This window comes from Pseudoliparis swirei, chromosome 7 (genome assembly GCF_029220125.1).
Source record: "Pseudoliparis swirei isolate HS2019 ecotype Mariana Trench chromosome 7, NWPU_hadal_v1, whole genome shotgun sequence".
NCBI classification, from domain to species: domain Eukaryota; kingdom Metazoa; phylum Chordata; class Actinopteri; order Perciformes; family Liparidae; genus Pseudoliparis; species Pseudoliparis swirei.
Window position 1 is genome coordinate 24,457,592 of NC_079394.1, and position 15,898 is coordinate 24,473,489.

At 44.6% G+C, this 15,898-nt stretch overlaps 2 protein-coding genes, 1 long non-coding RNA gene and 1 pseudogene across 3 annotated transcripts; 3 read left to right on the plus strand and 1 right to left on the minus strand.

Moving 5' to 3' along the window:
* Nucleotides 1–15,898, minus strand: part of LOC130196989 (kelch-like protein 10) — a 94,319-nt pseudogene that overhangs the window by 66,669 nt on the left and 11,752 nt on the right.
* On the plus strand, nucleotides 158–3,078 carry LOC130196324 (UDP-glucuronosyltransferase 3A1-like; the record flags this gene model as incomplete). Its single annotated transcript, XM_056418349.1, has 6 exons — nucleotides 158–288; nucleotides 459–622; nucleotides 795–947; nucleotides 1,236–1,447; nucleotides 2,342–2,487; nucleotides 2,615–3,078. Coding segments are annotated over 6 exons (1,056 nt in total), but the record flags the coding sequence as incomplete, so codon positions are not given.
* LOC130197017 (uncharacterized) lies at nucleotides 5,814–6,951 on the plus strand. The gene is made up of 4 exons (XR_008832356.1): nucleotides 5,814–6,012; nucleotides 6,090–6,190; nucleotides 6,328–6,423; nucleotides 6,563–6,951. It is a non-coding gene; the product is annotated as an uncharacterized LOC130197017 (long non-coding RNA).
* Nucleotides 7,873–13,009, plus strand: LOC130196326 (kelch-like protein 10). The gene is made up of 5 exons (XM_056418351.1): nucleotides 7,873–8,021; nucleotides 8,790–9,273; nucleotides 9,379–9,987; nucleotides 10,542–10,691; nucleotides 10,796–13,009. Exons 1-5 carry the CDS (start codon nucleotides 7,873–7,875, stop codon nucleotides 11,174–11,176), a joined length of 1,773 nt encoding a protein of 590 aa, XP_056274326.1. The 3' UTR covers nucleotides 11,177–13,009.

The window sequence follows — 15,898 nt, forward strand, 5'->3', positions numbered from 1 at the left end:
CCTGCAACTAGGAAACCTTGTTATCACAGGTCAAACACACACACACACACACACACATGTACACAAAAAACACGCCTGCACGACTTTCCCTCTCATCATTTTCTCATGCGATGCGGTCACTTTAATCTTCATTTAAATGACTTCACTTTCCGGTTGAATTCTCCCAGGACTTTCCTACGCCGGCCGTGCGGACAGTTACCGGACGAGCGCCTGGTCCTTAGGAGAGAAATACATCGCAGAACACAACGGCTGGTTCCTGGAGCAACAGACGCAGTTTTTGCTGGGAAGGTATCGGCGTGGACTCGGGTTACATCGACTGAATCACGTTGGCAGAAACGCTCTCTTTCCCTGGCATGATGCCCAATCAGACTTTATTGAATGGATATTTGTATTTGACTCCCCTTTGCCTCTCTTTTTCCTCTTCATATTCCCTTCCTCTCTCTCTCTCCTTCTCCCAGGGAGAACTTTAATAACTTCCTGAAGTTCATGGGGCACCTGTCCCATCAGTGTGACCGGCTGCTCGGGGACACGGAGATGATGACTTTCCTCCAGAGGGAGCGCTACGACATCGCCATCCTGGATGCATTCAACCCCTGCTCCTTCATCCTGGCACGCAAACTCGGTGCATCTGCTGTCCTCGTCACTTTGGTGAATAACCCATCGTGCTTTACATTTCTAAATGTGTTTAGTATGCATCGATACCCTAATGTGAGCCAGTTTTTTCGTGTTTTATTCATGGGAATTAAATCAACAGCAATGAATACATCTACAGCCGTTTAATGCGTTTTCTCCAGGTATCCACTCCGTGGCGTTCTACCCCGGCGCTCTGAACGGTCCTCTCCCCAGCCCCGTCGCCTCCATCCCAGTCTTCAGCTCCCGGCTGACCGCCCGAATGAACCTTTTGGCTCGGGCAAAGAACCTCTTTTATTCTCTCTTGGCTCTCATAGGTGAGAATACATCGACACACAGGAGATCACATAGTGTCAAGTGGCATTAACTGGCTTACGTAACAACACGCGTCTTCGCTCTACACTGTAAAAAGCCCCCCGACACATTTTATTAATCGTAAAGGAGCACTCTATTTCCTCTCCTCTCATTTGAAATATGCTTAATCTATCTCTGGAATGCTATGTGATTGCCTTGTATCGCCAGTAAGTGGTTGAGCTAATACCCGCTGGCAATAAATGAGATTAAGAGTATTACTATAACTTTTGTTAATGCGTCTTGTGTGGAAGGCCAGGAACGTGTATGGTCGACTTTTATGGAAGTGGCCGAGCGCCACCTGGAGTCGGGCCCCCCCCCCCCTGGGGGTCTGGAGGAGCTGCATCAAGGAGCTGAGCTGTGGGCCTTCAACACCGACTTCTCCCTGGAGTTCCCCCAGCCCCTCCCGCCCGACGCCGTGCTGGTGGGGGGTGTCCTCAACAAACCGGCCACGCCCCTGGACCAGGTCTCTCCTCCTCGATGCGCCTCTATCCGAACACGCCCGCGAGGGGTTTCAACCACGTCTCACTCTCCCGTACTCAACCTCGTTTTTTTTCTTCTCTCATACATTTTTTTATTTGGAAATATTGACAGGCACATAACACGGCAAACATGCACTTCAACTGACACTTCCATTGTTTTCCATCTTTTTGTTGACATACAAATAGACAACAAACCCACCCTCCGACTAGTACGCCCACCGAGAGTACAGGAAAATAAATACATCAAAATAAAAGAGGTCACCCCATTTCGCCGAGCCAGACGTCCACACATATACACACGCCTAGACACACACATCTGCACGTAGACACACCTGCGTGACTCCACACAGTCATCACATCACACAAACAGATCCACTAATTAAATGAAGAACTAGATCGGGCACTCGGTAGAGCGCATACCTTCGCCGCAGCCACTTTTTTGGTACATTTTCATGACCTTGACCTTTGACCCTATCGATCACCGGGTCTGTGGCATGAGAGCAGAACAGATCCAACTAGAATGGGCACTCGGTAGAGCGCATACCTTCGCATATCACAAGATTGGGCATTGAATTATGAACATTTTGGCATTAGTTGCATGCCAATTGGATAACAATTGACCGCGCTATGGTAAAAAGAAGATTTTGACCTTTTCATGACCTTGACCTTTGACCTGATCGATCCCAAAATCTAATCAAATGGTCCCCGGCTAATAACCAATCATCCCACCAAATTTCATATGATTCGGTTTAATACTTTTTGAGTTATGCGAATAACACACATACAAATAAATAAATAAATACACAGCGATCAAAACATAACCTTCCGCAGAATGCGAAGGTAATTATCATCCATCCGCTGTTTCCTCTGTTGCCCAGGATCTTGAGTTGTGGATCTCCAATTTCGGAGAGGCGGGTTTCGTTGTCGTGACTCTGGGATCGATGGTCTCGTCGGTCTCTGTGGACTCTCTGCTCGTGGAGCTGGTGGCTGGTTTCTCTAGGATCCCTCAGGGGGTGCTCTGGAGGTGACACGCATGACACGACTCATACAAAACACACAGAAGAAGCAGAAACAAATATATATGGAAAAAAAACTTGTTATTTTCAATTCATGTCATGATGTTCCTGTAACTCGCAGTGTGTCGCCTGCAGGTACGACCAAGAGCGATGGCCGTCTCACCTGGAGAAACCTCCCAATCTGAGGCCCGTGGACTGGTTGCCTCTCAATGACCTGCTGGGTAGGAGCAGTCCGCCTCTCTTGTGCTGCACAAACACAAAAGGCGGGTTACGGTCAACGGGAGACGGTCAAACGGCCATTCCAGATGTTCCAAGCATCGTGAAGGAAGTCCGAAATGAAGTCACCGCTGCGCTGCATCTCCTCTCTCGTCCTCTTCACATATAAATAGACACCACAAGACTCAAGTGTATTTATCATTTCCTCTGGAAACCTTCAGACGGACATCTCAGTTCTGTGTTACCCGTTTGTCCTCGACTCACTTTCAGGACCGAGAGGAGACGTTTCTCGCGACCTTGAAATAGTGCCGATGTTTAATGAATAAGACATGCTTGATGTAACTGTTAATACAGCTCACCTTTAAATAAATATAGTAAATGGCTGACAACAAGCTCTCATTTGGATGACACATGAAACACTTGGACACAAGCGATGAATTTAGACCCAGAAACATAGCCGTTAAGGACATACAGATATGTCTTGGGTTATGGTTTTCCAGAATATTCCCTTTAATTATCCGAACCTGCAAATCAGACGATTACTAAAAGTTTAAATATGGTTTCAACACGCCTTTATTTATGTTGCTGCACTTTGCTTTTCATTTTTTAGCCTTTTTTCTGCACACCGCGAAGATTTTCACTGTATTTCCCAGTTTCACGTCGGCTTGAACGCCAAATGACCTCCTGACCTCTCCCCTCCCAGCGCCGCCGCGTCTGCCAGACGTCTCGTTTTGTACTGCAGCGCCGCGCCGTCCCAACACCTCGCGCCGCTTTGACCTGGCCGCGTCGCAGGCAGCGCTAGTCGACAGTAGGCGTGCACACACACACACACACAAACTCGCCCTGACTAAGCATCGCTTCTGTGCATTTGGTCGATGTCCACAAAGTCATAGAATATACCGGAATGCTCATAAAAATGCTCTACTTGCAATATGTGTTTGTGTGTGTTTGTGTGCATGTGTGCGTGTGTTTGGGGTCGGCGTTATGGTCTGCCGGCTCTTCAGTTATTAACCACCTGGGAGTCTCAACTCTGACCCCCACGCCCTGCGCTGCTGGTTTCCACCGAGTCTGCTTCCCCTTTTTTAAACAAGACACAAAAGCGAGCAGCGATGTTTCACGGTCAGCGCTCAAGCCACAGTCGAGAGCGGAGCAGGCCTCGGAGGACCCCCCACCATCACCATCACCACCACCACCCATTCTGTCCTCCCTCCCACTCCTCACATCTGTGTTGGGGGTTAGCAGGGAGGGGAAATATAGATTGGCATGGAAATAATGACCAATTAGGACGGCTTGTTCTCTGTCCATTCAGCCGTTCCTTTGCCTGCATTTCATTGGCTGGCGGTTGCAGGTGCCAGTGAGTCTTCCTCCGTCTTGCACGCTATACAAAACAGGCGTGGCAAAGCGGCCAAAGCATGACGGGACAGGACCACCGGGAGAAAAAAAGGAAGGGGGGGGGGAGTCAGAGGCGAATAAAAGGAGATTTTAATGAAGCAGAAGAGGGATGATGCACAATGATGCAGAATGGGACAGAGGAGAGTCAGAGAGAGAAGAAATAATGATCCGAATACCGCTGAATAAAAAGACTGTCACATATTATTTTTAGTGCTGTGAAAAATAACGCGTTAATTCAATTCCAGGTTTAACTAGTTTTTTTTTTTTTACGCATTTAACGCATGCGCAGAATGAGCTTCCAATCCGTCTGTTGTTGGTCGTCGGGACGAAAAAAAAGTCACTTGCAAAATGAGCTTCCAATACACCACTTCAATCTGAACTCTGTCCGCTCTCATGCAGACGGTCTGTTCATCGGTAATGATCCTTCCCCAGGTTCACCTACGGAAACCTTGTTACGACTTTTCCTTCCTGTAGATCAGGGTCTCAACACGTCGATCGCGACCTGCCAGTCGATCGCGGCGTAGTGTTGTAGATCGCATGACATTAAAAAGATTGGCCCGCCCCCTGACATGTTCGCTAGAGCACGTCTTTGTTCTTTTATTAAACTAAACGTCTGTTGTTGATCGTATCTCCACAGCAGCATGTCATTTCTGTCTCTACGCGTTGCGTTAACACTTATCGATCTCCGTCTCGCGCGCCACAGAGCTCCGTGCGCGCGCATCGGGACCGAGCAAAAAAAAAGTCACTTGTCAATCTGTCCACCTGTCCGTGTCCGTGTCGGTGAGGTTTCCCGTGTTGAGTCACATGAAGCCGCAGGCTCCACTCCTGCTGGTGCCCTTCGGTCAATTCCTTTAAGTTTCAGCTTTGCAGCGGTGTCCCCGCCGTCCCTTTCATCACGGCCCAGTTCATGAAGGAAACCCACACAGTCAGTTTGCCTCAGCAGCTGCTAGAGGAAGACTAGAGGCCTTTAGATTGTATCATGGTGGAGTTAATGGTTGACAAACAAGAGAAAAATGTTCTGTTTAACCTCCTGTTACCTTTACATTTACTAACATATTTTACCCTCGGGGTCAATTTGACCCCAGCAATTAAAACCTCCAGAAAATTATTAGAATTAATATTGCTTCCCAAGTTTAAGTGTGAGGTACTTTATGTTTGTTTGTTGACGACCTAAATAGCCCTTTAAATATATAAAAAAGTTGATATTTCTTATATGTTTGACACAGTGAAAAACAGCCTGGGGTCAAATTGACCCCAAAGATAACAGGAGGGTTAAACATTCTGTTTAGGATGAAGATGTATTAATGTTCCAAATGGAAGAAAACTGCTAAATAACTGCTGAGTTGCAGCACCATTGTATAGAAGAATGTATAAATGTATATATCCGTCTTTTGTCATAAATCTCTATGTTCTCACAAAATATACAGAGAATATCGGTAATATGTGATTAATCATGATTAATCCACAGAAACCTGTGATTAACCTGATTACAAATTGTAATCGTTTCACAGCCCTACATATTATACACAATATTACTATTATTATAGTATTATAGGGCCCGATCACTGACTTGGTGTCAGAATGGAGGACCTATAGATTATCATACAACGTCCAACATCGATGTTCGGGGAAGTCACCACCAGCACCCCCCCCCCCCCCCGCCCCCGCGCGGCTATCCTCCTCACCTTTTTCACCCCTGACCCGTTTTCATGCCTGCATGATCAAATCTTCATTTACTGTCCACATTATCAGATGAGGACGTCACCAAAGAGTGTCCTTTGAGTCAATGTTTACATTTATGTACAGATAATTAAGAACAATTAGTTAATTGTAAAATGCTAATTATTTTCTCCTGCCACCTTTCAGACATTATAATCCAACTTGGATGGAACAACTTCGTGACCTTAATGACACCCAGCAACACGGTGAGATTATAATCCATTTAAATGCCAGAAGCAAGCAATTATTTGTTTTTAAGATGTTTTTTCTTTATTTGTGTTAGAGCTAGAGAGACACACAAGCACCACAGGGGAGGATCTGGAGCAAAGGGCCCACCGGAAATCAAACCTTGGCCGCCATGATGACGACATGTGGCACTTGAGTGTGAATCTAGCCTTTTCATTTTATTTACAACATTAGCATTGAAAAGAGCAAAAGTTGATGCTTGAGATGATTTTGTTTTTACTGAAGAGGATGTATGTCCTCCCCTTGTCCTTTATCCCCTTACTCTTTCTTTTTAGGTGTGATTACGACTACCAGCATGAACCTCAACACCTTCTTTGCTGTTCCACTAGTGTGACCCATGATCGGATACAAGTTGTCAAGGATAAACGGGAGTAAGTTGTTTTAAGTTCAGTGTCTTAATTTAACAACAGAATACATTTTTATTGTTCGAACCACCTAGTCATGTTGTAAATGCTATTTAAAGTTATATTATTGTTAATCTTTTCTGTTTTGTCTTTTTTCTGGCTGTAGAGAGAATCATGTCAGCCCACAGACAACCGGTTGACCTGTGAGTCTTCAAGCAGTAATGATGACTACGCCTGCCTTAAGTTCCAGTTTCCTGAACATCATGTCGGCATGAGATTCTGTCCCCACCTGTCTTCAGTCTGGACCCAATGAGTTTTTCTTTTTTACAGTGCGTTTACAGTCACATGGTTTTTTTCGAGGCTTTGTCTGAGTTTCAGTGCTGCAGTTATTTACCATTCAGGGTTGTTCAGAAACATCCAATTTGTCATTCTCATTTGAAGGGCTTGCTGCTGTGATTCTTTTGTGTACACCAGGATTTCTTTGTATTTTGGCATTTTACACAAATGTTTTTGAAAGATGGTCAACAAAGTTGCACAAATAAATGTTTAACTGCTGTTGTCCTAAATGTGGTAATTTGTTAACTGTTCCTTAATACATTCTTGCAAAAAGAAGGCATGATATTAAGTAGATTCTACATTTTTTTTAAAAATGCAAACAAAGTGACAATCAATAACATTACATAGATTTTAAGTCATGTGGTACCAATTATAAGTTGATTTGCAAAATGTATTTATGTAAAGATAAATAACAATTTCAGTTTAAATGTGTTGAATTAAGTAACATTCTTCCAAGTTGAGTTGTTGTAACTTATTTTATTTATTGAATCCAAATCAGTATTATCCAGATATTTAGTAAATGGAAATCAATTTCATCCACATAATTAGTAAATCTAAATTACTTTTTCACAGCTATTTGGTATATCTAAATTACTTTTTTTTGAAAACCTAGTAAATATTAATCATTTTCACCAATAAAATTAGTAAATATAAATTGGTATTATCCGGATATTTAGTAAATGGAAATCAATTTCATCCACATAATTAGTAAATCTAAATTACTTTTTCACAGCTATTTGGTATATCTAAATTACTTTCTTTTGAATACCTAGTCAATATTAATCATTTCCCCTGTATAATTGATTTGGATTTACTCAACATTTGCCATATTATTAGTAAATCCAACATATTTGTATTTAATATTTTGTTTAAATTTGCTTAATTAAATCAATAGTTTTTAATCAAAGATGAAGTATTAAATTCTATTCAATTATATTAATTGTCACTTTGTTGCCTTAATTTTATTGAGTAGACAATGGTCAAACTTTTCTGAGTGTAGATGTCAGTTGGTCGGTGATGATATATGAATCCATTCTAGAATTCTTGCTCCTTCACATTATCTCCATGGACTCAAAACACCTCTCGGGACCCAAGAGACCAGTCGACCTTCAAGAAACTCTCGTACTACAGGAACTCGAGATGAGCGACCAGGCCGGATCTTCGCCCCGGCGCTCCGTGTTCAACGACCTCCGTCTGGAGGGCCAGTTTTGCGACGCGGTCATCAACGTGGAGAACGTGACGTTTGACGTCCACAGGGTCATCCTGTGTGAATGCAGCGAATACTTCATGTGAGTTGTATCTGAAGCTTGTGAACGTCTAATCAACAATAATTATTAACTTCCATGAAGTGTTGTATGCTACATTGATTGCAGAGTGCAGTTATTTATGATTATTATTGTATTATTATTTGAATTTGAATGCTACAGTGCTCCCTCAGTTCCATAGCAGCTAGATTTGCAGATCAACACAGTAGCATTGAGGATTTTGTGTGTTCAGAAAAGTGACCAGATTACTTTAATGCAACTTGAGATGCTCGACTCAACGCACAACGGAGAAGCTGCACAACACGGAGATGAATTGAGATCACAAAACAAAATTAAATACAAAATGTAACATGAAATATTTGAGACATTCTTACTGCGAGTTACACTCTGATGTCCGGTGGTGAACGTGTTGTCTAATTCCCCTTTAATACTAAACGGGGTCGTGTGTCGATTTTATTGGAGGGAAATTCATCTAGCTGTAGATGTTTTATATGACGGAGGTATGTGCTCCTGTGTAAACTGGGTTGTGTTGACTTGAGTCTTAGTTTTGGTTTTATTCATGCTGTGATTTTGTTTTTTCGGTTTTTTAAATATTGTCTGTCACTGTTTCATGTTGTATTGTATGGAACTTTGTGTGACGTGCTGCTGCTGCTGTCTTGGCCAGGACACTCTTGTAAAGGAGATTTTTAATCTCAATGAGGCATTTCCTGGTTAAATAAATTTAAAATAAAATAAAAAATTCAAAGATCTGAAGTCTGTTTCCAACTCTTTGCTTCTATGTTTCACCCTCAGTGCTCTCTTCGGACGCTGGTGCCCACCAGGCAAGAAAGTCTTCATCATACCAGGAGTGTCTCCCGACGCCATGCGGCTCATCATTGAGTTTGCGTACACCGGCTCCGTTTCAGTGACTGAAGAAAACGTGCGGGAGCTGCTGCTGGCGGCTGACCAGCTCAACGTGATGGCCGTCGTGCAGACTTGCTGCGACTTCCTCGGGGAGCAGCTCAAAGCGGAGAACTGCATCGGCATCTTTGAGTTCACCGACATCGTCTTCTGCCCCGAACTGCAGCGCAGGGCCTACCGCCACGTGGTGGAGCACTTCGAGGAGGTGGCTCGCCACGAAGAGTTCCTGCAGCTGTCCCTGCAGCAGCTCATCGACCTCCTCGAAAGAGACGACCTCAACGTGAGGAACGAGAGCGTCGCCTTCGAGGCCGTCCTTCGCTGGATCGACCACGCGCCCGAAACACGGAAAGCACACATAGCGGTGCTCTTTTCAAAGGTATGATAACGTTCGGTCACTTCGTTTGGACTTGCACCTTCAGCATTTGGCTGATGGTGTTTACCAGATTCAATTCAACACTCCTGTCCCTTTCTCTCTGCGTAGGTGCGACTGGCCTTGACGAGTTTGAACTACATGCGGCTCAAGGTTCTGTCCAATGAGCTGGTGAGCACCAGCACTGAGTGCCTGTCAATGGCCCGGGGTGTCCTCGAGGCCATCGGTCACATCAGGACCAGCAGGCCTTCGCTCAGCAACCCTCTCCTCCGCCGTCGCCTCCCGAACGCCGTCCTGTTGGCCATCGGAGGCTGGAGCGGCGGCAATCCAACCAACGCCATCGAGGCGTACGACTTCCGCGCCGACTACTGGGTGAACAAGACAAACAATTGCGAGCGTCCCCGCACCTTTCACGGCACCGCCGTCCTCAACGGGAGCCTCTACTGCATCGGCGGCTTCGACTGGGCGGAGTATTTTAACAGCGTGCGCAGGTTCGACCTGAGGACGCGCGTCTGGCACGAGGCCGCCTCCATGTGCCACTGCCGCTGCTCCGTGAGCGTCACCGCGCTGGACGGATGCATCTACGCCATGGGAGGCTTCGATGGGAACTCGTGGCTCTGCACCGCCGAGCGCTACAGGCCCGAGGCCAACCAGTGGAGTCTCATCGCGCCGATGCAAGAGCACCGGAGCGACGCCAGCAGCACGACGCTGCACAACAAGGTGGTGTGGTGGGGGAAAGTGTCTGGGAGTTATTTATGGGCAACAGAGTAAATGTGTACCTGTAGTTTACCTTGTTTCCATGGGACCTGATGCAGTTGTCTTGAGGTGCATTGAGTGATTGGCTGGGGGGAAGTGTGTCAGACTGAAGGTCTTCAGAGACATATGGGCTCTCGAGAGAATGTGTGATGTTGTGTGCATGGAAGTGAAAAGAGGTGCATGTGTGAGTTAGTGTGTGTCACTATTGCACACTGTGGTTAATTTGTATGTGGATGGTCAAGTAGAAAAACATGTAAACACTTATTATCTGGATGTCACTGACATAAACAAGAATCCCCTTTCTTTTTTAGACAGTTTGTTGATAGCTTGTCTCAGGTTTGTAATCATGATTTAAAGAAACTTTACTAAGATGATGCAACGTATTAGATATTAGAGACCAACACCAATAGTTGGACGATGGGAATCATCCTGCTAGAGTAGAAAGATCTCGGTATAATTTATAAGGAGTTGAAGCCAGAAGAAGTGATTCTCTACTTAACCCCTCCTGTTCTCCCCAGCTTTACATCTGCGGAGGCTTCAATGGGAGCGAGTGCCTGCAGACGGCTGAATGCTACCTCCCGGGGGCCGACCAGTGGACGCTGATCGCCCCCATGAGGATCCCGCGCAGCGGAACTGGCACCGCTGCATATGGAGGTCTCGTGTATGCAGTAAGTTCACATGAAACTCGTGTGACGTTCAGTCAACAGATGAATCAGAAGGAGTTGAGTGAGTTTCTTTTCTTTCACCATATATTTCACTTGCTGTCCCAAAGGTTGGCGGCTTTGATGGCAACAACTGTCTGGACACTGCAGAGGCGTACGACCCCGTGCACAACAGCTGGCAGGAAGTGACGCCCATGGTGACGCCCCGCAGCAACTTCGGCATCGAAGTGCTGGACGATCGTCTCTTTGTTGTCGGGGGCTTCAACGGCAACACCAGCTGCTGCAACGTGGAGAGCTACGAGGGGACGACCGCTGAGTGGACGGAGGCTTGTGACATGGGCATTTCCCGCAGTGCCCTGAGCTGCTGCGTGGTGTCCGGGCTCCCCAACATGGCCGACTACGCTGTTCCCCGGGACGCACTGCTGCTGTTACACCAGGATGCAGACTCGGACGAACACTCCTCAACCGTGCCATCACCCACACGGTTTTAGATAAATAAAATGTCTTTGTGCGTTAATCTGCTGTCACTCCAGATAACCCGGCTGCTAGCTGCCGGCAAATACAAAGAATACACACATCCAGAGGTGTTGGCTCATTTCAGACCTTTAACCCCCCTTCCCCGCGGGGGGGGGCAAGACGTGATTGTGGGAACTCACTGACAGCCAATGAAATTGCAGTATTATCTACGCTGTCCAATGTCCTGAAAAGCCACGTTTGGACGCGGGTTCGAGACTCAGTTGGGCTGTTGATCAAGAAAAGTGTTTCCCACTTTATCCCAGTGGCAGACAGATTATATCAGTACTTGACTTATTTATTTATAACCTATATGTAACATATTAGTTTTCTTCTCATAAACATTTGAATTGCAATTACTTAAATTAAATATGTATTTACTGTTCACTATAATGATTCACATATTAATGACAAATGTAGACATTAGTCCATGAAATATATTTATTCACAACAGGGACAGTAAATATTGAACACACAGGCCATAGTGCAAGGTCACACAAACAATAAAAACAATAAAAATAGTCAAACAAATATAATTTATATCATAAATGTATAGATGCTGCTGCTGCAGCGCTACCTCGTGGCTAAACAACATGGTTACTCAGACATATCTAATGTGGTCGCAAAAGCACAAAGTAAATATGCTGTAATCCTTGAGCCCAGCATTTGAGAAAAAAACTCAGAGGGACAGGTAAAGCAAAACTGAATGAAGCATCTCAAATCAAAAAGTCCAGGATGTTCTGGACCAAATGTGGGGACGATTGCTCCAACTCTGTAGGAAAAGCAGCAACAAAACAACACTAATGACAAACAATTAAAAATAGAATTAAAACGACCTATGTGTGTGGCTTATATGGGTCGATTCATCTGGTCCAAGAATGATATATTTATTGTTTCTAAGACTTCCGGTTCAAAAGTGAAAGCAGAAAAAAAGAGGAACAAAAGTAATGTAATTGTGTCAAAACGCTACATTTGCAATTTTTTTAACAAAGACCACACTATTGGGGATGATTATAATATAGATTTAGGATGCTGGTGTTCTCTCCATTGCATGCTGTGGTTCTTTGTGCCTGAAAGGAGAGAGAGAGAGAGAGAGAGAGAGCGAGACAGCGGGAGAGGGAGAAGATCCACGAACACGTGATCATTGTAATCAGGCGTGCTGATATTATAATCCATCTCTCTTAAACGTCGTACCTTTTAAAATAAATATTGGGGAGCTCCCCCCCCTAAATCCGTCCATCAAATGAGCTCACAAACCAAACACTTTGGACCGAGAGTGCCGGCAAGGTCACATGGCACTAATTCACTTCCTTAGTTGTCTGTTACAATTATGTCGCATTATTTTGATAAACAGCCGCCAAGGGGATTGCTTATAATTATAACATAAATATCAATTTATTTAATAATAATACTTTGGCATAATACGTAACTCACTACTCATGAGTTAATGGTTTGCCCCGCTGACCTGCAGTCTCAAGCTCTAGCACAGGGGTACTCAACTTCGGAGGCCAAGAGGGCCACATTTAAACCACAACAGGTGCAAAGGGCCACACATTATTATGAACATATATTTGTACCATTTTATTCACTGTATTTACTACTGCTGTTTAATATGCTGTCTTGCTAGTCATTTTTAATGCATTCCAAAGCATCATGGAATATTTAACAAATATTCTCAATTTCGGTAACAAATGTAGTGTAGCGACTGCTTTTCCAAGGATGACAAGTGTTGGTCAAGCTGATGTTTTATTAACACTGGAGTGAATAGCTTTGCATTGATGACATTGATAAAGTTTGCAATTGCTACTTTTCCTATTGAGAGCTCTGAGTCTGCATTTCACAAATATTAATAACAATATAACAAACAACTGTTTACTTATTCCTAGTGAGAGCTCTGAGTGTGCATTCTTTTCACAAGTCCTTTCAGATCCGGTTGTTGCTCAGTTGTAGCTGCTCTGAGATAGTCTGCCAAATGTCTGTCAGTTAGACGGGAACGCTGCTTTGATTTGATTATTCCCATGGCAGAGAAGGAGCTTTCACACACATAAGTAGATCCAAAGCAGGTCAGGATTTTCTGAGCACACAGGATTAATGCAGGGTATGTGTTCCTCAGAACACAGGATATCCAGAATGTGTCAATGCTCTCCTCCTTGTGTCTTTCTTTGAGGATGTTGTTGTGCTGCAGCTCTATGAGTTGTTCCTCAAACGCAGCCCTTTCGACTCCAAATTGCCCAGATGTGACTGAGACTGAAGTAGCCTGTACGTCACAAGCAAAGGGATTCTCTGTGAATGCCAGCACGGGTTCCAAGGATTTAACGTCCGTGAACCGGGAGGAAAACTCCTCTTTCAATTCCATGAGGTAGGCGCAGTAAGGGGTGGGTGAAAATGAACCTGGTTGTGACACTTGGGCCTGTAGAACAGGAAAGTGTGTGAAATTTCCTACCTCAAGCTGCTGCGCAAACAGGCTCAGTTTGGTTTCAAATGCAGCCACATCATTCATCATCATCGGCAGAACCTTTTGTTTTCCTCGAAGCTTAAGATTGAGTGAATTCAAGTGACGCGTTATATCAGTCAGAAAAGCGGTGTTGTGCATGAATGTGTCATCTTCCAGGGGTGCCAGTAAATCACGTCGGCCCCTCTCTTCCAAAAATATGCGCACAGCTGGTAGCAGCTCCATGAAGCGATCGAGGACCTTTCCGCGACTAAGCCACCTGACCTCCGCATGCATCGCCAAGTCAGTGTATGCACTTTCAAACTCTTGGACCGAGGAACGGAACTGTCTGTGTTTCAATGCGTGTGCAAGAATAAAATTGACTGTTCGTGTCACAGAGTCCATTGTCACTTTGAGCTCTCCACCTCTCAGCTTGCTGCACAATTGCTCTTGATGCAAAATGCAGTGATATGAGAAGAAGTCCGGCGTTTCAGGATCTTTTCTGAGCAAAGCAATTAATCCTTTCTCCTTTCCTACCATGGAAGGAGCCCCATCAGTAGTCAGAGAAACCAGCTTTTGTAAGTTGAAGTTTTAGCCTGGTCCGTGAAAAAAGCTCATCATTGCAGAATAAATATCCTCTCCCCGTGTTTGCCCTGCTAGCGGTAGCAAAGCCAGCATTTCCTCGGCAAATGTGTCCCCTTTGAGAAAGCGCACCCAGACTATAAGCTGCGCGATGTCTGTGCGGTCGGTGGATTCATCGAATGCTAGACTAAAGTACTCGGCACTTTCAATGTCTTTTAGCAACTTTGATAAAAGATCGTCTGAAATGACTTCCACTCTCCTGGTCACGGTAGAATCAGACAACTGCAGCTTTGAGATTTGTCTGATAATGTCGTCCTTGTTGTTAAATTCCGAAAACAGTGATTCCGCACAGTCCGCAAATGTATTTTTAAGAAATTCTCCCTCTGTAGCTGGCTTCTTGGCTTACGCAATATTCCAGGCGATGTTGAGCGAGGCCTCTGTAACGTTGTCGCTGCTTTTAACAACGCTGCGGAACATGGATTGCTGGGCTTGAAACCCACTGAGCAACGTTTGTATTTTGTTTCTCCTCAGGTCGCTGCCAGGTGGATAGGCATCTTTAAACTCCGGGTGAAGCTGTTCGTGATGGCGTTGTAAATTCGCTCGCTTTGAGACAGAGATTGTTTTTTGACAGAGGAGACACATTGGTTTCCCGTGTATCTCCGCAAAAGCAAATTCACTTTTCCATGCAGAGTTGAAAACCCTGTTTTCGTCATCCACTTTCCTTTTCTTTGTCGCCATCATTAATTAAGGTGCAAAATATTTTAACAGATGAGCTGGCGCGATAAAAAGGCGGGAACTTAAATTAAAGGCGCACTACAATAATTTTCACACGATTTTGGTTGGCTAATTATAATTATGCATTTATTTTGGGGTGGCTGTAGCTCAGTGGGGTAAGAGGGCCGTCCTTCAACCGCAAGGTTGTCGGTTCGATCCCCGCTCACCCCATTAGTTGCAAGTCGAAGTGTCCTTGAGCAAGGCACTGAACCCCCAGTTGCTTCCCGGGCGCTTCACCGCAGCCCACTGCTCCTTAATAACTAAGGATGGGTTAAATGCAGAGAACTAATTTCCCCTTGGGGATTAATAAAAATGTATAAAAAAAAAAAACATTAATACAAAAAAATAATAAAAAAACAGGCATGTCGGGGGCCACAAAATAAGCGTCAGCGGGCCGGATGCGGCCCGCGGGCCGCCTGTTGAGTACCTCTGCTCTAGCAGGTGGTTTTCTATTGTAATCCTGCGGGTGCTGGTGCGTGTAGGTATTCTCATTAGAGACCGCCTCCAAATTAAATGGAGTACGACTGTCATACCAAAAACCCCAACTATAGCTATAATATTAACTATTGCTAACCTGAATTCAAAATATTACCATTCAGTTGCTTGCACTTGCTGGGGAGGTAGGCTACACTGTTCTCATTCTGAGATTAGGGTCTGCCTGACAGGCTTTCATCAGGGCAAAACATATAACTGTATTTTGGAATATTGGCTAGAGGTCGTTGCCCCCCAGTGGTTTAAGAGTGTCATTACATCCAAACAAATGTAGCGTTTCCCACTGTGCAGTAGCTGTAATATAATATACAATTATGTATCATAAATATAATATAACATATATTGTATAATATGAAATCCACATCTATATAATATTATATTATAGCCACTGCCAGTGTGACACAATGTGTGAAACAACATA

What these genes read in the sequence shown, in the direction of transcription:
- LOC130196326 (XM_056418351.1), top strand. Translation starts at nt 7,873, where the DNA reads ATGAGCGACCAGGCCGGATCTTCGCCCCGGCGCTCCGTGTTCAACGAC. An exon ending in TAGCGGTGCTCTTTTCAAAG is followed by an intron (nt 9,274 to 9,378) that starts GTATGATAACGT and finishes CTCTCTGCGTAG; the next exon opens with GTGCGACTGGCCTTGACGAG. An exon ending in ATGGAGGTCTCGTGTATGCA is followed by an intron (nt 10,692 to 10,795) that starts GTAAGTTCACAT and finishes GCTGTCCCAAAG; the next exon opens with GTTGGCGGCTTTGATGGCAA.